The 15985-nt window shown below is 44.7% G+C and overlaps 1 protein-coding gene across 1 annotated transcript in view; it reads left to right on the forward strand.

The window, feature by feature from the left end:
* The window catches only part of LOC139584235 (pleckstrin homology domain-containing family A member 5-like), a gene marked incomplete in the record, with an annotated part of 263991 nt that extends 248055 nt beyond the window's left edge, over window positions 1–15936 (forward strand). The window contains 6 exon segments of the mRNA XM_071415848.1: window positions 1988–2254; window positions 2515–2676; window positions 4145–4278; window positions 8337–8473; window positions 10541–10658; window positions 11295–15936. Of these exon segments, the coding sequence (XP_071271949.1) occupies window positions 1988–2254; window positions 2515–2676; window positions 4145–4278; window positions 8337–8473; window positions 10541–10647 (807 nt within the window).
* Between the last annotated feature and the right edge of the window lie 49 nt (window positions 15937–15985).

Here is a 15985-nt window from a genome sequence, read left to right on the forward strand (position 1 = left end):
TACGGGACTGTCCTGCGACCTATGTTGTTGTGTCCCTGCCGGTTCTGTCTCTGTGTGTGTCTCTGTGTGCTTCTGTGTGTGTCTGTGTGTCTCTCTGTTTGTGTCTGTGTGTCTCTCTGTGTGTCTGTGTGTCTCTGTGTGTGTCTCTGTGTGTGTCTGTGTGTCTCTCTGTTTGTGTCTGTGTGTCTCTCTGTGTGTCTCTGTGTGTGTCTCTGTGTCTGTCTCTGTGTGTGTCTCTGTTTGTGTCTGTGTGTCTCTCTGTGTGTCTCTCTGTGTGTCTCTGTGTGTGTCTCTGTGTGTGTCTTTGTGTGTGTCTCTGTGTGTGCGACAGTCCGAAGAAGAAGGTATAATATCCGACTACAGAAGGTATAATATCCGACTACAGAAGGTATAATATCCGACTACAGAAGGTATAATGTCCGACTACAGAAGGTATAATATCCGACTACAGAAGGTATAATATCCGACTACAGAAGGTATAATATCCGACTACAGAAGGTATAATATCCGACTACAGAAGGTATAATGCCCGACTACAGAAGGTATAATGCCCGACTACAGAAGGTATAATGTCCGACTACAGAAGGTGTAATGTCCGACTACAGAAGGTGTAATGTCCGACTACAGAAGGTATAATGTCCGACTACAGAAGGTATAATGTCCGACTACAGAAGGTATAATATCCGACTACAGAAGGTATAATATCCGACTACAGAATGTATAATGTCCGACTACAGAAGGTATACTATCCGACTACAGAAGATGTAATGTCCGACTACAGAAGGTATAATGTCCGACTACAGAAGGTATAATATCCGACTACAGAAGGTATAATGTCCGACTACAGAAGGTGTAATGTCCGACTATTGTTGTGATTTTAGAGTTTGATACAACGCATTGGAAGATGTCTGGTCCCTCTGAAGGCCTAGATCCTATTGTCACGGACACACACACACACACACACACTGACACACACACACACACACATACACAGTCACACACACACACACACAGAGTCACACACACAGTCACACACATACACACACACACTGGGTCTAGGGTGGGACTGTGACTCATGCTCTCCTACAGGGCTGGAATTAAATTTAGAAAACCTTGATTTATATACATTTATAAGTACCAAAGCCCCCCCAGTTAAAATTACTCACCATGTTATTAGGCTAGTTATGGATGACAGGGTGTGGCTGACTTCTGTCTGTGCCCACGTTTCGTGTGTGTGTGTGTGTGTGTGTGTGTGTGTGTGTGTGTGTGTGTGTGTGTGTGTGTGTGTGTGTGTGTGTGTGTGTGTGTGTGTGTGTGTGTGTGTGTGTGTGTGTGTGTGTGCATACCTCATAAACTTGAGCTGCTCCCCAACAGCGCACACACACACACGCACACACACACACTCAGTCACCGGTCCCTGTAGGTTGCGGTCTATTTCAGCTACATAGCCTGCAGTGATAGGAGCTAGGAGTGTGTCTCAGTCTGTCTCAGTTGAGCAGAGAGGAGATCCAGTGAGTGGTTCTGACAGCAGGCCGTTGGGCCCACTCCTCAGGGCCAGGACCCGGTCCAGGACACACGATACAGCAACGTTGTCCAGCTCAGTTCCTCCAGGCCCCAACCCCTCTAGCACGGAACAGACCTGAGAGGGAGAGAGTGAACTTCTCAGAGTTGACATCATCAGTCATTTCTTACCGCAGGAGATTACAGGCGTTAGCATCATCCCTGTGTTTGTGCGTGTGTGTGTGTTTGTGCGTGTGTTTGTGCGTGTGTGTGTGTGTGTGGGTGTGTTTGTGCGTGTGTGTGTGGGTGTGGGTGCACCATGTGCTATGCTGTGTCCTACGGTGAGCAAGTCTCTCTATTCCCTCCATAGTGCAGTAGAGCAGCTGTCTGGTGGGGCTGTGGAGAAGGACAGTGGCAGATCCATGATGAGTGTACTGTGACTCTCTCTAACCATGTCCCTTCCTCCCTCTCTCTCTCCCTCCTATAGGAGCGACCCCATAGTGCAGTAGAGCAGCTGTCTGGTGGGGCTGTGGAGAAGGACAGTGGCAGATCCAGGATGAGTGTAGAGGAGCAGCTGGAGAGGATCAGGAGACACCAACAGGGGGCGCTAAGAGAGAAGAAGAAGGGGCTTCACATCCTGGCAGGAAGTAGCTGCAACAGCCCGCAGGACTACACCACACACAGCCACAGTACCACATCAACACCGTCACGTAGCCCTTCGTTCACCAAGGAGAACCCCTTCCGCAGCATGCAGGTAGGCACACACAGAGCCACCGATATATAGGTGTCTGGCTACACGCACCACAGGTACAGTGCTGCAGGATATTGGAAACAATATCATTTTAAATACAGTTCAAGTCGGAAGTACAGTGAATTCCAAATCTATTTGAAGCTCCTGATTTGAAACCATTTTAATCGACCACCAACCCCTGCGATGCCAGATCTCAGAACAGACACGTGTTGGTTCACACACCAGGGCTCCGTTCATGGAGATACGGTGTTGTTGTGTTCCAGCAGAACCGTCGTCAGCGCGGCGAGGGGATGAGCAGTGACATCCTGGAGTTGGAGGCGTCACTCAGAGAACAGGAAGTGGTCAGAGAGCAGGAGACGCCGGCCGAGGAGATAGCACGCCTTAAAGAGGCCACACACACTGACCACTACAACATGGACAGAGAGGTATGTATGGATGAGCCTCCCTTCTGAGCCTGGTTCCTCTCTAGGTTTATTCCCTCTGAGCCTGGTTCCTCTCTAGGTTTCTTCCCTCTGAACCTGGTTCCTCTCTAGGTTTCTTCCCTCTGAGCCTGGTTCCTCTCTAGGTTTCTTCCCTCTGAACCTGGTTCCTCTCTAGGTTTCTTCCCTCTGAGCCTGGTTCCTCTCTAGGTTTCTTCCCTCTGAGCCTGGTTCCTCTCTAGGTTTCTTCCCTCTGAACCTGGTTCCTCTCTAGGTTTCTTCCCTCTGAGCCTGGTTCCTCTCTAGGTTTCTTCCCTCTGAGCCTGGTTCCTCTCTAGGTTTCTTCCCTCTGAACCTGGTTCCTCTCTAGGCTGCTTCCCTCTGAACCTGGTTCCTCTCTAGGTTTCTTCCCTCTGAGCCTGGTTCCTCTCTAGGTTTTTACCCTCTGAGCCTGGTTCCTCTCTAGGCTGCTTCCCTCTGAGCCTGGTTCCTCTCTAGGTTTCTTCCCTCTGAGCCTGGTTCCTCTCTAGGTTTCTACCCTCTGAGCCTGGTTCCTCTCTAGGCGGCTTCCCTCTGAGCCTGGTTCCTCTCTAGGTTTCTACCCTCTGAGCATGGTTCCTCTCTAGGTTTCTACCCTCTGAGCCTGGTTCCTCTCTAGGTTTCTTCCCTCTGAGCCTGGTTCCTCTCTAGGTTTCTACCCTCTGAGCCTGGTTCCTCTCTAGGCTGCTTCCCTCTGAGCCTGGTTCCTCTCTAGGTTTCTTCCCTCTGAACCTGGTTCCTCTCTAGGCTGCTTCCCTCTGAACCTGGTTCCTCTCTAGGTTTCTTCCCTCTGAGCCTGGTTCCTCTCTAGGTTTTTACCCTCTGAGCCTGGTTCCTCTCTAGGCTGCTTCCCTCTGAGCCTGGTTCCTCTCTAGGTTTCTTCCCTCTGAGCCTGGTTCCTCTCTAGGTTTCTACCCTCTGAGCCTGGTTCCTCTCTAGGCGGCTTCCCTCTGAGCCTGGTTCCTCTCTAGGTTTCTACCCTCTGAGCATGGTTCCTCTCTAGGTTTCTACCCTCTGAGCCTGGTTCCTCTCTAGGTTTATTCCCTCTGAGCCTGGTTCCTCTCTAGGTTTCTACCCTCTGAGCCTGGTTCCTCTCTAGGCTGCTTCCCTCTGAGCCTGGTTCCTCTCTAGGTTTCTACCCTCTGAGCCTGGTTCCTCTCTAGGCTGCTTCCCTCTGAACCTGGTTCCTCTCTAGGCTTCTTCTCTCCAGTTTTCCTGGCCAGTGTGCTTCTGCCTGTTCTTAGGGATCTAGGTTAAGTTACTGTTAGCACTCTGACAACTGCTGATATAATATGGATTATATCTTAATCTCTCTCTCTAGCTGTCAGTCCCTGACAGTCAGATCCAGAGGAGGCTCTCAGTCCTCAGCCCTGATACTAATCCCTCTCTTTCCACTCCTCTCTCCCTCCTTCTTCTCCTCTCCTTCTCTCTCTAGCTGTCAGTCCCTGAGAAGGTGTTGATTCCAGAGCGTTATGTGGAGTCAGATCCAGAGGAGGCTCTCAGTCCAGTGCAGGAGGCTGACAAACAAAAGAAAGTGGACCGCATCAAAGCCCTCATCGCCAAAAACAGGTAGCTAACACTCACACACACACACACACACACACACACACACACACACACACACACACACCAAGAACTACTGTATGCCATTAAAGTAAGTAAACACAACACTCAGCAGTACAAACCTGTTCCATTCAGTGGTCGAACTGGTGTCTCAGGAAATGGGATCATCCAATCACAACCTCTATCAAACTGCAAGTACAATAATACTTGACCTTCATTTATTTTTAGAAAAACAAAAAAATAGAAACACGGAAGTCTGTGTGTCTTTCTGTTCTTTTCAAAATCTGTCTGAAATGTCATTCATTGCAGCTGGACAGGGTTGGTGTTGACCAGCTGGACAGGGTTGGTGTTGACCAGCTGGACAGGGTTGGTGTTTACCAGCTGGACAGGGTTGGTATTTACCAGCTGGTCAGGGTTGGTATTTACCAGCTGGTCAGGGTTGGTATTTACCAGCTGGTCAGGGTTGGTATTTACCAGCTGGTCAGGGTTGGTATTTACCAGCTGGTCAGGGTTGGTATTTACCAGCTGGACATGTTTGGTGTTGACCAGCTGGTCAGGGTTGGTATTTACCAGCTGGTCAGGGTTGGTGTTGACCAGCTGGTCAGGGTTGGTATTTACCAGCTGGACAGGGTTGGTGTTGACCAGCTGGTCAGGGTTGGTGTTGACCAGCTGGTCAGGGTTGGTATTTACCAGCTGGTCAGGGTTGGTGTTGACCAGCTGGTCAGGGTTGGTATTTACCAGCTGGACAGGGTTGGTGTTGACCAGCTGGACAGGGTTGGTATTTACCAGCTGGACAGGGTTGGTGTTGACCAGCTGGACAGGGTTGGTATTTACCAGCTGGTCAGGGTTGGTGTTGACCAGCTGGTCAGGGTTGGTATTTACCAGCTGGTCAGGGTTAGTATTTACCAGCTGGTCAGGGTTGGTATTTACCAGCTGGCCAGGGTTGGTGTTGACCAGCTGGTCAGGGTTGGTATTTACCAGCTGGTCAGGGTTGGTATTTACCAGCTGGACAGGGTTGGTGTTGACCAGCTGGTCAGGGTTGGTATTTACCAGCTGGTCAGGGTTGGTATTTACCAGCTGGACAGGGTTGGTGTTTACCAGCTGGACAGGGTTGGTGTTTACCAGCTGGACAGGTTTGGTGTTGACCAGCTGGACAGGGTTGGTGTTGACCAGCTGGTCAGGGTTGGTATTTACCAGCTGGACAGGGTTGGTGTTTACCAGCTGGACAGGGTTGGTGTTTACCAGCTGGACAGGTTTGGTGTTGACCAGCTGGACAGGGTTGGTGTTGACCAGCTGGACAGGGTTGGTATTTACCAGCTGGACAGGTCACCTGTGTCCCCTCCGGATCCAGCTGTCCCAACAACACATGCTTTCTTCTTGCTCTTTCCATTCAGATCAGTGCCAGTGGTGGCTGGTGGAAGGAGCTATAGGAGGACGGGCTCATTGTAATGGATTTAATGGAATAAATGGAACGGTATCAAACACAACATACTTATGGAAACCACATGTTTGGCTCCATTCCAGCCATTACAATGAGCCCGTCCTCCTATATCTCCTCCCACCAGCCTCCTCTGATCTCGTACTTCCCCGTCTATGGGGTTATTCCACAACAGCAGGAGCAGAAAATATTTTTGATATCTCCGATTGTTCTGTCAATTCTCACATAGGTACTTCACTGGGAGGAAGGATGTTTCAACGTGCTTATTACATTTGTATTACAAACCATTTTTGAGAAAATCGTGATGAAAGTGTCCATTTTAGGCCCTTTTTAGCCCGATACATGCCTCCCGTAAGACGCTATGATTTGGGAACTGTACATGATCCTGACAATATATATTTCGGGCGGCGGGTAGCCTAGTGGTTAGAGCGTTGGGCCAGTTACCGAAAGGTTGCTGGATCAAATCCCCGAGCTGACAAGGTAAAAATCTGTCGTTCTGCCCCTGAACAAGGCACTGTTCAGAACACCAGTAGGTGTTCATTTGAAATGACACAACGACAAGGTTCCAGTTTAACAAAGTTTACTATACTATGAACACACTACAAGGTAGCCATTCCACTCAAGGCTAGGTCCATCAACGACAATACCTCCCGCGCAGGCACACTCCAGACTGAGTCATAGCCCCGTAATAACAGAAATATCGGGATACTTAAAACATGAACTTAACAGTAGGCTGTCATTGTAAATAATAATTTGTTCTTAACTGACTTGCCTAATGATGGAGTATGTCTAGATTCTAAAATATAATTTTTTACATTAATTTATTCAACGTTAATATATTTTTAACATCTCAAAACACCCCTTTTTAATTTAACTTTGTTTTTTTCATAGACATATTGTTTCTAACCATGTACTCTTCAAACAGGTCACATTTCTGGTACTTTTAATGATATGACCCATTTTATACATACAAATAACCAATCACAGCCCTCCTTTAGGACTGCACATTCAGCAAGTCACCAGGAGAGGGAGTTCCCTTTGAATCCATTTTCCCATTCACTGTAGGTGGTGCTCATAAAACAAAATCACACCTTCATAAATAGCAGAGGGACCACTGGAAATGTGATGTACTTGTAGAGTATATTGTTCCAAACAATATGTCATAAAATGAACAACATCAAAAAAAGAGTCATTTTATGATATTTATAATAATATGTTAAATGTTGAATATGTATCAGAATGTAGACGTACTCCATATTTCAGAGCACATTACAAGGTGTATAATGGCACCAAGATGTTGTCCGTATCATTTACAGTTCCCAGATCATAAGGTCAAAAAAAAGGGCCTACAATTATCACTTTTATCATGATTTTCCCCAAAATTGTTTGTGATACACTACATGACCAAAAGTATGTGGACACCTGCTCGTCGAAACATCTCATTCCAAAATCATGGGCATTAATATGGAGTTGGTCCCCCCTTTGCTGCTATAACAGCCTCCACTCTTCTGGGAAGGCTTTCCACTGGATGTTGGAACATTGGAACATTGGGACTTACTTCTATTCAGCCACAAGAGCACTAGTGAGGTTGGGCACTGATGTTGGGGCGATTAGGCCTGGGTCGCAGTCGGCGTTCCAATTCATCCCAAAGGAGTTTGATGGGGTTAAGGTCAGGGCTCTGTGCAGGCCAGTCAAGTTCTTCCACACCGATCTCGACAAACCATTTTTGTATGAAACTCGCTTTGTGCACGGCTGCATTGTCATGCTGAAACAGGAAAAGGCCTTCCCCAAACTGTTGCCACAAAGTTGGAAGCACAGAATCATCTAGAATGTCATTGTATGCTGTAGCATTAAGATTTCCCTTCACTGGAACGAAGGGGCCTGAACCATGAAAACAGCCCCAGACCATTATTCCTCCTCCACTAAACTTTACAGTTGGCACTATGCATTTGGACAGGTAGTGTTCTCCTGGCATCTGCCAAACCCAGATGGTGAAGCGTGATTCATCACTCCAGAGAATGTGTTTCCACTGATCCAGAGTCCAATGGCCATGAGCTTTATGTGAAATTGCCACATTCTACATTCTAAATGTCAGATATTGGATTTATAAAACATACTTTTTTTGTCTCCTGTCCTGGGGTAATTGTGTTTTGTGAAAATGCAATATATTTCTGTGTCCTGTCTCTCCAATATGCAGAATGTGCTCTCCCCTGATGTGCTGAGCCCTGAGGAGGAAGCTGAGGAGGCCACAGTGTGTCTTAACCCTAACATCTCTCTCTCTCTCTCTCTCTCTCTCTCTCTCTCTCTCTCTCTCTCTCTCTCTCTCTCTCTCTCTCTCTCTCTCTCTCTCTCTCTCTCTCTCTCTCTCTCTCTCTCTCTCTCTCTCTCTGTCTCGCTCTCGCTCTGTCTCTCTCTCTCTTGCTCTGTGTGTTTCTCCTGTCTCTCTCTCTCTCTCTCTCTCTCTCTCTCTCTCTCTCTCTCTCTCTCTCTCTCTCTCTCTCTCTCTCTCTCTCTCTCTCTCTCTCTCTCTCTCTCTCTCTCTCTCTCTGGCTCTCTCTCTGTCTGTCTGTCTGTCTGTCTGTCTGTCTGTCTGTCTCTCTGTCTGTCTGTCTGTCTGTCTCTCCAGTATGCAGAATGTTCTCTCTCCTCCTGGTCCAGAGAAGGAGGCTGAGGAGGAGGCCACAGCTCAGGATCAGGAGAAAATGATCAACATATCCTATGAACTGGCTGCTGAGGCCTCCAAACGCAGCAAGCTGGTGGCAGGTACAGTACAACACAGTATAACGGTACAGAACAGGATCATATAGGACAGTACGGTTTATTACAACACAGTATAACAGTACAGTTTATTACAACACAGTATAACAGTACAGTTTATTACAACACAGTATAACAGAACGTATACTAAAACATCTCCTATGACCACTAGCCATCCTCCGCCCAGCACCCTGCCCTGAACCTCAATCATTGTCGCTAGCCAGCTACCACCCGGTAACTCTACCATGCTCCTTTGAGGCTGCTGCCCTATGTAGATAGACATGGAATCACTGGTCACTTTAATAACGTTTACATGCTGTTTTACCCACTTCATATGTATATACTGTATTCGGGTCAACATATATATATAAATATACATGTATTTGAGATTCTTCAAAGTAGCCACCCTTTGCCTTGATGACAGCTTTGCACACTATTGGCATTCTCTCAACCAGTTTAGCCTGGAATGCTTTTCCAACAGTGCTGAAGGAGTTCCCACATATGCTGAGCACTTGTTGGCTGCTTTTCCTTCACTCTGCGGTCCAACTCATCCCAAACCATCCCAATTGGGTTGAGGTCAGGTGATTGTGGAGGCCAGGTCATCTGATGCAGCACTCCATCACTCTCCTTCTTGGTGAAATATCCCTTACACAGCCTGGAGGTCTGTTGGGCCATTGTTTTTGTTGAAAAACAAATGATAGTCCCACTAAGCGCAAATCAGATGGGAAGGCGTATCGCTGCAGAATGCTGTGGTAGCCATGCTGGTTAAGTGTGCCTTGAATAAAAAATAAAAATAAATCACAGACAGTGTCACCAGCAAAGCACCCCCACACCATCACACCTCCTCCTCCATGCTTCACAATGGGAACCACACATGCAGAGATCAACTCAGCATCTCACAAAGACACAGCGGTTAGAACCAAATATCTCCAATTTGAACTCATCAGACCAAAGGACAGATTTCCACCGGTCTAATATCCATTGCTCGTGTTTCTTGGCCCAAGCAAGTCTCTTCTTATTTGGGTCCTTTAGTAGTGGTTTCTTTGCAGCAATTCGATTCACACACTCTCCTCTGAACAGTTGATGTTGAGATGTGTCTGTTACTTGAACTCTGTGAAGCATTTATTTGGGCTGCAATTTCTGAGGCTGGTAACTCTAATGAACTTATCCTCTGCAGCAGAGGTAACTCTGGGTCTTCCTTTCCTGTGGCGGTCCTCATGAGAGCCAATTTCATCACAGCGCTTGATGGTTTTTGCAACTGCACTTGAAGAAACTTAAAAAGTTCTTGAAATTTCTCTTTGCTTATTTGAGCTGTTCTTGCCATAATATGGACTTAGTCTTTTACCAAATCTTCTGTATACCACCCCTACCTTGTCACAACCCAACTGATTGGCTCAAACGCATTAAGAAGGAAAGAAAATCCACAAATTAACTTTTAACAAGGCACACCTGTTAATTGAAACGCATTCCAGGTGACTACCTGAAGCTGGTTGAGAGAATGCCAAGAGTGTGCAAAGCTGTCATCAAGGCAAAGGGTGGCTACTTTGAAGAATCTCAAATATAACATATATTTTGATTTGTTTAACACTTTTTTGGTTACTACATGATTCCATATGTGTTATTTCATAGTTTTGATGTCTTCACTATTATTCTACAATGTAGAAAAATATGTGTATGTGACCAATAACATTTGATTTTGAGCTGGTTGCCGAGGCCTCCAGACACAACGTAGAACAGGATCGCAGAATAATAACACAGCTTAGTAATTTGTCCAGTTTGGTTCATAATATGCAATCAATTCATGCTGCTTATGTTACTTCATATTTTCTTCAACTAATGTTCTATGCCACAGGATAGAACATAGATTTGTTCACAAGCTTAACATGACATGTATTTGATTTACCTCATTGATTTGCTTTACTTGTTTTGTCATTCACTCACTTTACATTTTTTATGTAATGTAAACAACTTGTTTGTTTTTCCGCTGTGTGTGCGTGTGTGCACGTCTTGTGTCTGTACGTCGTGTGTGTGTGTGTGACCATGTACGTGGTGTGCGTCCTGTGTGGTTTGCAGTGTCATCCTCCTCACCTCCTCCTGAGCCCCAACCCTCCTCATCTCCACCTCCTAACACACAGCCACCCCCCCAGCTCACTGATGGCTCCCACTTCATCTGTGTCTAGTAGTAGCAGCAGTAAGTGTGTGTAGGAACGCCCGTAAGAGACTCTCCTCTGTTTAGTCTCTCCTCTGTTTAGTCTCTCCTCTGTTTAGTCTCTCCTCTGTTTAGTCTCTCCTCTCTGTTTAGTCTCTCCTCTGTTCAGTCTCTCCTCTCTGTTCAGTCTCTCCTCTGTTCAGTCTCTCCTCTGTTCAGTCTCTCCTCTCTGTTCAGTCTCTCCTCTCTGTTCAGTCTCTCCTCTCTGTTTAGTCTCTCCTCTGTTCAGTCTCTCCTCTCTGTTCAGTCTCTCCTCTGTTTAGTCTCTCCTCTCTGTTCAGTCTCTCCTCTCTGTTCAGTCTCTCCTCTCTGTTCAGTCTCTCCTCTGTTCAGTCTCTCCTCTCTGTTCAGTCTCTCCTCTCTGTTCAGTCTCTCCTCTCTGTTCAGTCTCTCCTCTCTGTTCAGTCTCTCCTCTGTTCAGTCTCTCCTCTCTGTTCAGTCTCTCCTCTCTGTTCAGTCTCTCCTCTCTGTTCAGTCTCAAGCTCACTACATTTTTGACAGAAAACTCAGGCCTGTAAACTCAATGTTTCCAGTTGCTCTTTCTCTCTCCATCTCCCTCTCTCTTCCTCGCTCTCTGTCTCCTTTTTTAATAATCTCTTTCTTTCCCTCTCTTTTTAGCCCTGGCCTCAATGAAGACCTACACGTGAGAAGACCTCTGCCCTAGGACATGACACAACCAGCACAAAAACCCTACAAACTGGACTGACTGACAGACTGATGGGCCCGTTAGACCACGCTGTTCAATCTTTACCTTACTACAGTATGACATCACATCCTCCTGTGCCATGACGTCAATTCATGTTCCCTTTAACATCACCACCACTTTCCCCTCTTCTCCCCCCTCACCTACTATCCATGGTATCACCCTTCTCCCCCCTCACCTACTATCCATGGTATCACCCTTCTCCACCCTCACCTACTCTCCATGTAATCACATTTGATCTTTGCAACAATGAGACAATAGTAAGGCATCGATACTGTTGCTTTTAGAATATAATTAGTTCCATTGCCGTTATTTCTCTAGTTTGTAGTTGGAGTTGATTGTGATTGAATATTGTCTAATGGTTAGGGTGTGTTCAGAGCATAAGGCCTGTATCCTGCTGTGATGACTCCTTCCTTCCCTTGGGGGAAAAGGACTGGCACGTGTTCCTTTACACACAGACACAGTGATGACAGTAACGTTTTCACCGTTCAACAGTTCCACTGTTCAGCTTGGTTTTATAACTATTTTCAGTTCATTTAATTTTTTGGAAGAAAAAAATATATTTTTTAGTTCACAACACTGCATATTTTAGTAATTCAAATCCAGTGTACAAAACCATTTCTGTTTTATATGTCTAAATATACAAGAGACAAATATAGTTGATTTATAGATTTGAAGAACGTGCCACTTTATTGTTGCAGAGGAGGATGGATGAGATTTGTAATCTTTTTTCTGGTTGGTTGTAATTATATTTATACGTCGGATCTTCTGCAGTTCCCCTTCTGCACCCGAATGGCCCCGTATTCCCTATGTAGTACACTACTTTGTATCAGGGCCTATAGGACTCTGATCAAAAGGAGTGCACTACTTTGTATCAGGGCCTATAGGACTCTGGTCAAAAGGAGTGCACTACTTTGTATCAGGGCCTATAGGACTCTGGTCAAAAGGAGTGCACTACTTTGTATCAGGGCCTATAGGACTCTGGTCAAAAGGAGTGCACTACTTTGTATCAGGGCCTATAGGACTCTGGTCAAAAGGAGTGCACTACTTTGTATCAGGGCCTATAGGACTCTGGTCAAAAGGAGTGCACTACTTTGTATCAGGGCCTATAGGACTCTGGTCAAAAGGAGTGCACTACTTTGTATCAGGGCCTATAGGACTCTGGTCAAAAGGAGTGCACTACTTTGTATCAGGGCCTATAGGACTCTGGTCAAAAGGAGTGCACTACTTTGTATCAGGGCCTATAGGACTCTGGTCAAAAGGAGTGCACTACTTTGTATCAGGGCCTATAGGACTCTGGTCAAAAGGAGTGCACTACTTTGTATCAGGGCCTATAGGACTCTGGTCAAAAGGAGTGCACTACTTTGTATCAGGGCCGTAAGGAACGGACGCAAACCCTGTCACACTGTTGTTGCCGACACACACGTGAATGTTTTGGCTTTAAAAAAAAAAAAAAAAGAGAGATGCTTCGTTTTAGTTTTTCTATTGCTGAGAAGAGAAGAGAATATATTTAAAAATGTTTTCAGACCGATGTTTGGTTTTTAGAAGTCTATTTTACGACTAGTTGGTTTTGAGGTGTCCTGGGAACAGAAAGACACAGGGATAGGATAGCACATGTAAAGAGCAATAAGCAGATGGTTTTGTTTTGTCCCAAATGGCACCCTGCTCCCTATCAAGTGCCCTACTTTTGACCACATCCCCTCTGGGCCATGGCACCCTATTCCCTAAATAGCCCTTTGGTCCCTGGTTAAAAATAGTACACTATATAGGGAAAATGGTGTCATTAGGGACACGGAATAGTTTTAGTGTACAAACTGTAATTACCAAAATTAAGTTCTTTGTGTATATAGTGTACGGTACGCATTGTGTGTTTATCGGGGGTTGGAACCGGTTCAGGGAACAGAACAGAAAACTGGAAAAGAACAACTTTTTTCGAGGGAACGAGAACCGAGAACGAAAGTGATCTATTCTGTTCCGGAACAGAACCATTATTTTAAAAGCATGGGAACCGGTTAATAAAATAATTTTATGTTCAGGGCATTTTTTTCCATTCCCACAAAAAAAAGCGCAACAAAGCACCTACTGTATGCAAAGCCCTCACCTGTCACTCAGAAACGTATTCCAGTGTCTGTCTTCCTGATGCCTTCCTGCTGCCTTCCTGCCAACTGAAAATCTTTGCCGGTGTGTAGGCTATCTGCCCTTCCCCCTCCCTCCAAAGCATAATCTTAATTTTTTTTTTTTTTAACAATTGTATCGATTTTACGGAGTTACAGTTCACATAAGGAAATCAGTCAATTTAAATAAATTCATTAGGCCCTAAATCTTGATTTCACATGACTGGGAATAAAGATATATATTTTTTTCTTCTCCCTAGCACAAGGTGCACCTGTGTAATGAGCATGCTGTTTAATCAGCTTCTTGATATGCCACACCTGTCAGGTGAATGGATTATCTTGGCAAAGGATAAATGCTCACTAACAGGGATGTAAACCAATTTGTGCACAAAATATGAGAGAAATACGTTTTTTTGTGAGTATGGACATTTTCGGGTATCTTTTATTTCAGTTCATGAAACATGGGACCAACACTTTACATGTTGCGTTTATATTTTTGTTCAGTGTACATTCTGTAGCAGGCCTGCTCCATAGCAAGCTCCTCTATCCATTGGTGAAGTAATTTAATGTTGAGCTCAATGAAAAAAAAACATTTTGATTTCAGAGGTTTAAAAAGGAACGATATAAAACGTAACTTTTTGGGGTTCGAACCGGTTCAGAACTTTATTTTGCTGGTCGGTACACTGGAACGGAACGGGAAAAGATAATGGTTCTGTTCAGAACGAATGATTGGAAAATAATTTAGGTTCCAACCCTCTGGTATAAACTGTACCGCGGTACATTGTGTATTAGTGCTGAGCGATTAGTGCTTTTTGTGGTTGGTTCGGTTAGATTATATGGGGGGAAAAATCCGTTTTGGATTTCACTTTCGATAATTTTTTCAGACATGAAATGCACTATGCATTATTATGTGGATTGAATCCTGTAACAACACAGAATATAACAATGAATACAAGTCCCATGATGTTAGTGACTGCCCATTACTGCTCATCACTTATTAACCATCATTTATTCACATTACTTTAATAAAATATTTAAATTGTTGTGTTTATTACATTAGTTTTATTTGAAGACTTTATTATTGCATTCCAAGTCGTCATCTCATCTCTATAGCGCTGCTGTTGCCTGTTGTCTGACAACATCACCATTTTTGTAGTTTCTTAAAAGTAAATAAGGCATACTTAATAAAATAAAAAAGTAGAATAGTTTTCCCGTTTCAGGACCTCCTATGCTCTTGCGCGGGCACCAAAGCATGTTATGGGTCTAATCATAGAACTACATATAGAATCCCCTTTTAATTCAATAGGATCTCTGTGGGCCTAGTCGTAAAGACTTTTAAAATGTATTACCTTTTTACTGTGGCATAAACACAACCAGTCATGATAGTTTTTTAAAATTGGATTTGTCTAACAGTCACTTCAAAGGACTACTTTACTAGGCTACTTGTGTAAGTTCATCCACTCGCAACATATTTCCACCCCCCCCCCCCCCCCCCCCCCCCAAACAGGTGAATAGAAAGAGACTTCTGTTACACAAAACACCAAAAAGTCTAATGACATTTGCCGACTGTAATTAGGCCAAGAATTTATGCGGCCACTGTTGTCCGCTCGCTTCTCTGTGTCGGCCACGCATCTCTTCCTTGGCAAAATTCCTGTGTTCTTGTCAAACCGCATTGCATTTTGGAGTGTAAGCTATACTACCCGTTTTCAAGTCCATTTACTCATTTTTCATGCCTCTGATGTAATGATAAATAGTGGTGTGATAGCGTTTTAATTATTGTGATAGGCTCATGTTTTACCGGTACTGCATACCCCCACTATTTATTTTGCTGGGACGTCGTACCGGACCGTACCCCCTTACTTTCCCCCCTGCTTTTATGACTACTGAATAAACAACTATCAATCACTTAGATTATTTATTTTCAGGTAAAGATACGTCGCAAAGCAACTGTTTTCTATCCCTCTCTGTGTCTGCTCCACACAGACTGGACAAGTAGGCGGGCGCGCAATGGATTATGGTCATTGTAGTTTAATGACCACGTTTTCTGCACTAAACTATAGAATATTGGCCTGTTGGAAACTACAACTCCCTACTACAGTACATCGCACAGGTCGGACATGAACTGATTTATCTCTAGAGAAACTGCATAGAGCTCACAGGGGGGAAAAAATGAAGATTAAAAAAATAATAATAATAGAATTCAAATAATTGAACCGACGTCGGTCAATTAGTAAAAATAAAAACTTACATTTTGGTTAATCGCTCAGCACTTGTGAATATACTGTACCACAGTACTGTAGTACGCAGTACAGAGAGAAGAGAATTGGAGGGTGTAGGATATACATCCATAACAGGCTACTACTACATTATAGAGTTGATGATATTACAATATTTATATCCCATTTGTTTTATATGATGTTAAATAAATGTCATTGTTCTTACACATTGATGTGTGGGTGTGGTGATTGTAAAGAGTGGACTGGCTCGATGCT

Source organism: Salvelinus alpinus, chromosome 9 (assembly GCF_045679555.1).
Source record: "Salvelinus alpinus chromosome 9, SLU_Salpinus.1, whole genome shotgun sequence".
In the NCBI taxonomy this organism is placed as follows: domain Eukaryota; kingdom Metazoa; phylum Chordata; class Actinopteri; order Salmoniformes; family Salmonidae; genus Salvelinus; species Salvelinus alpinus.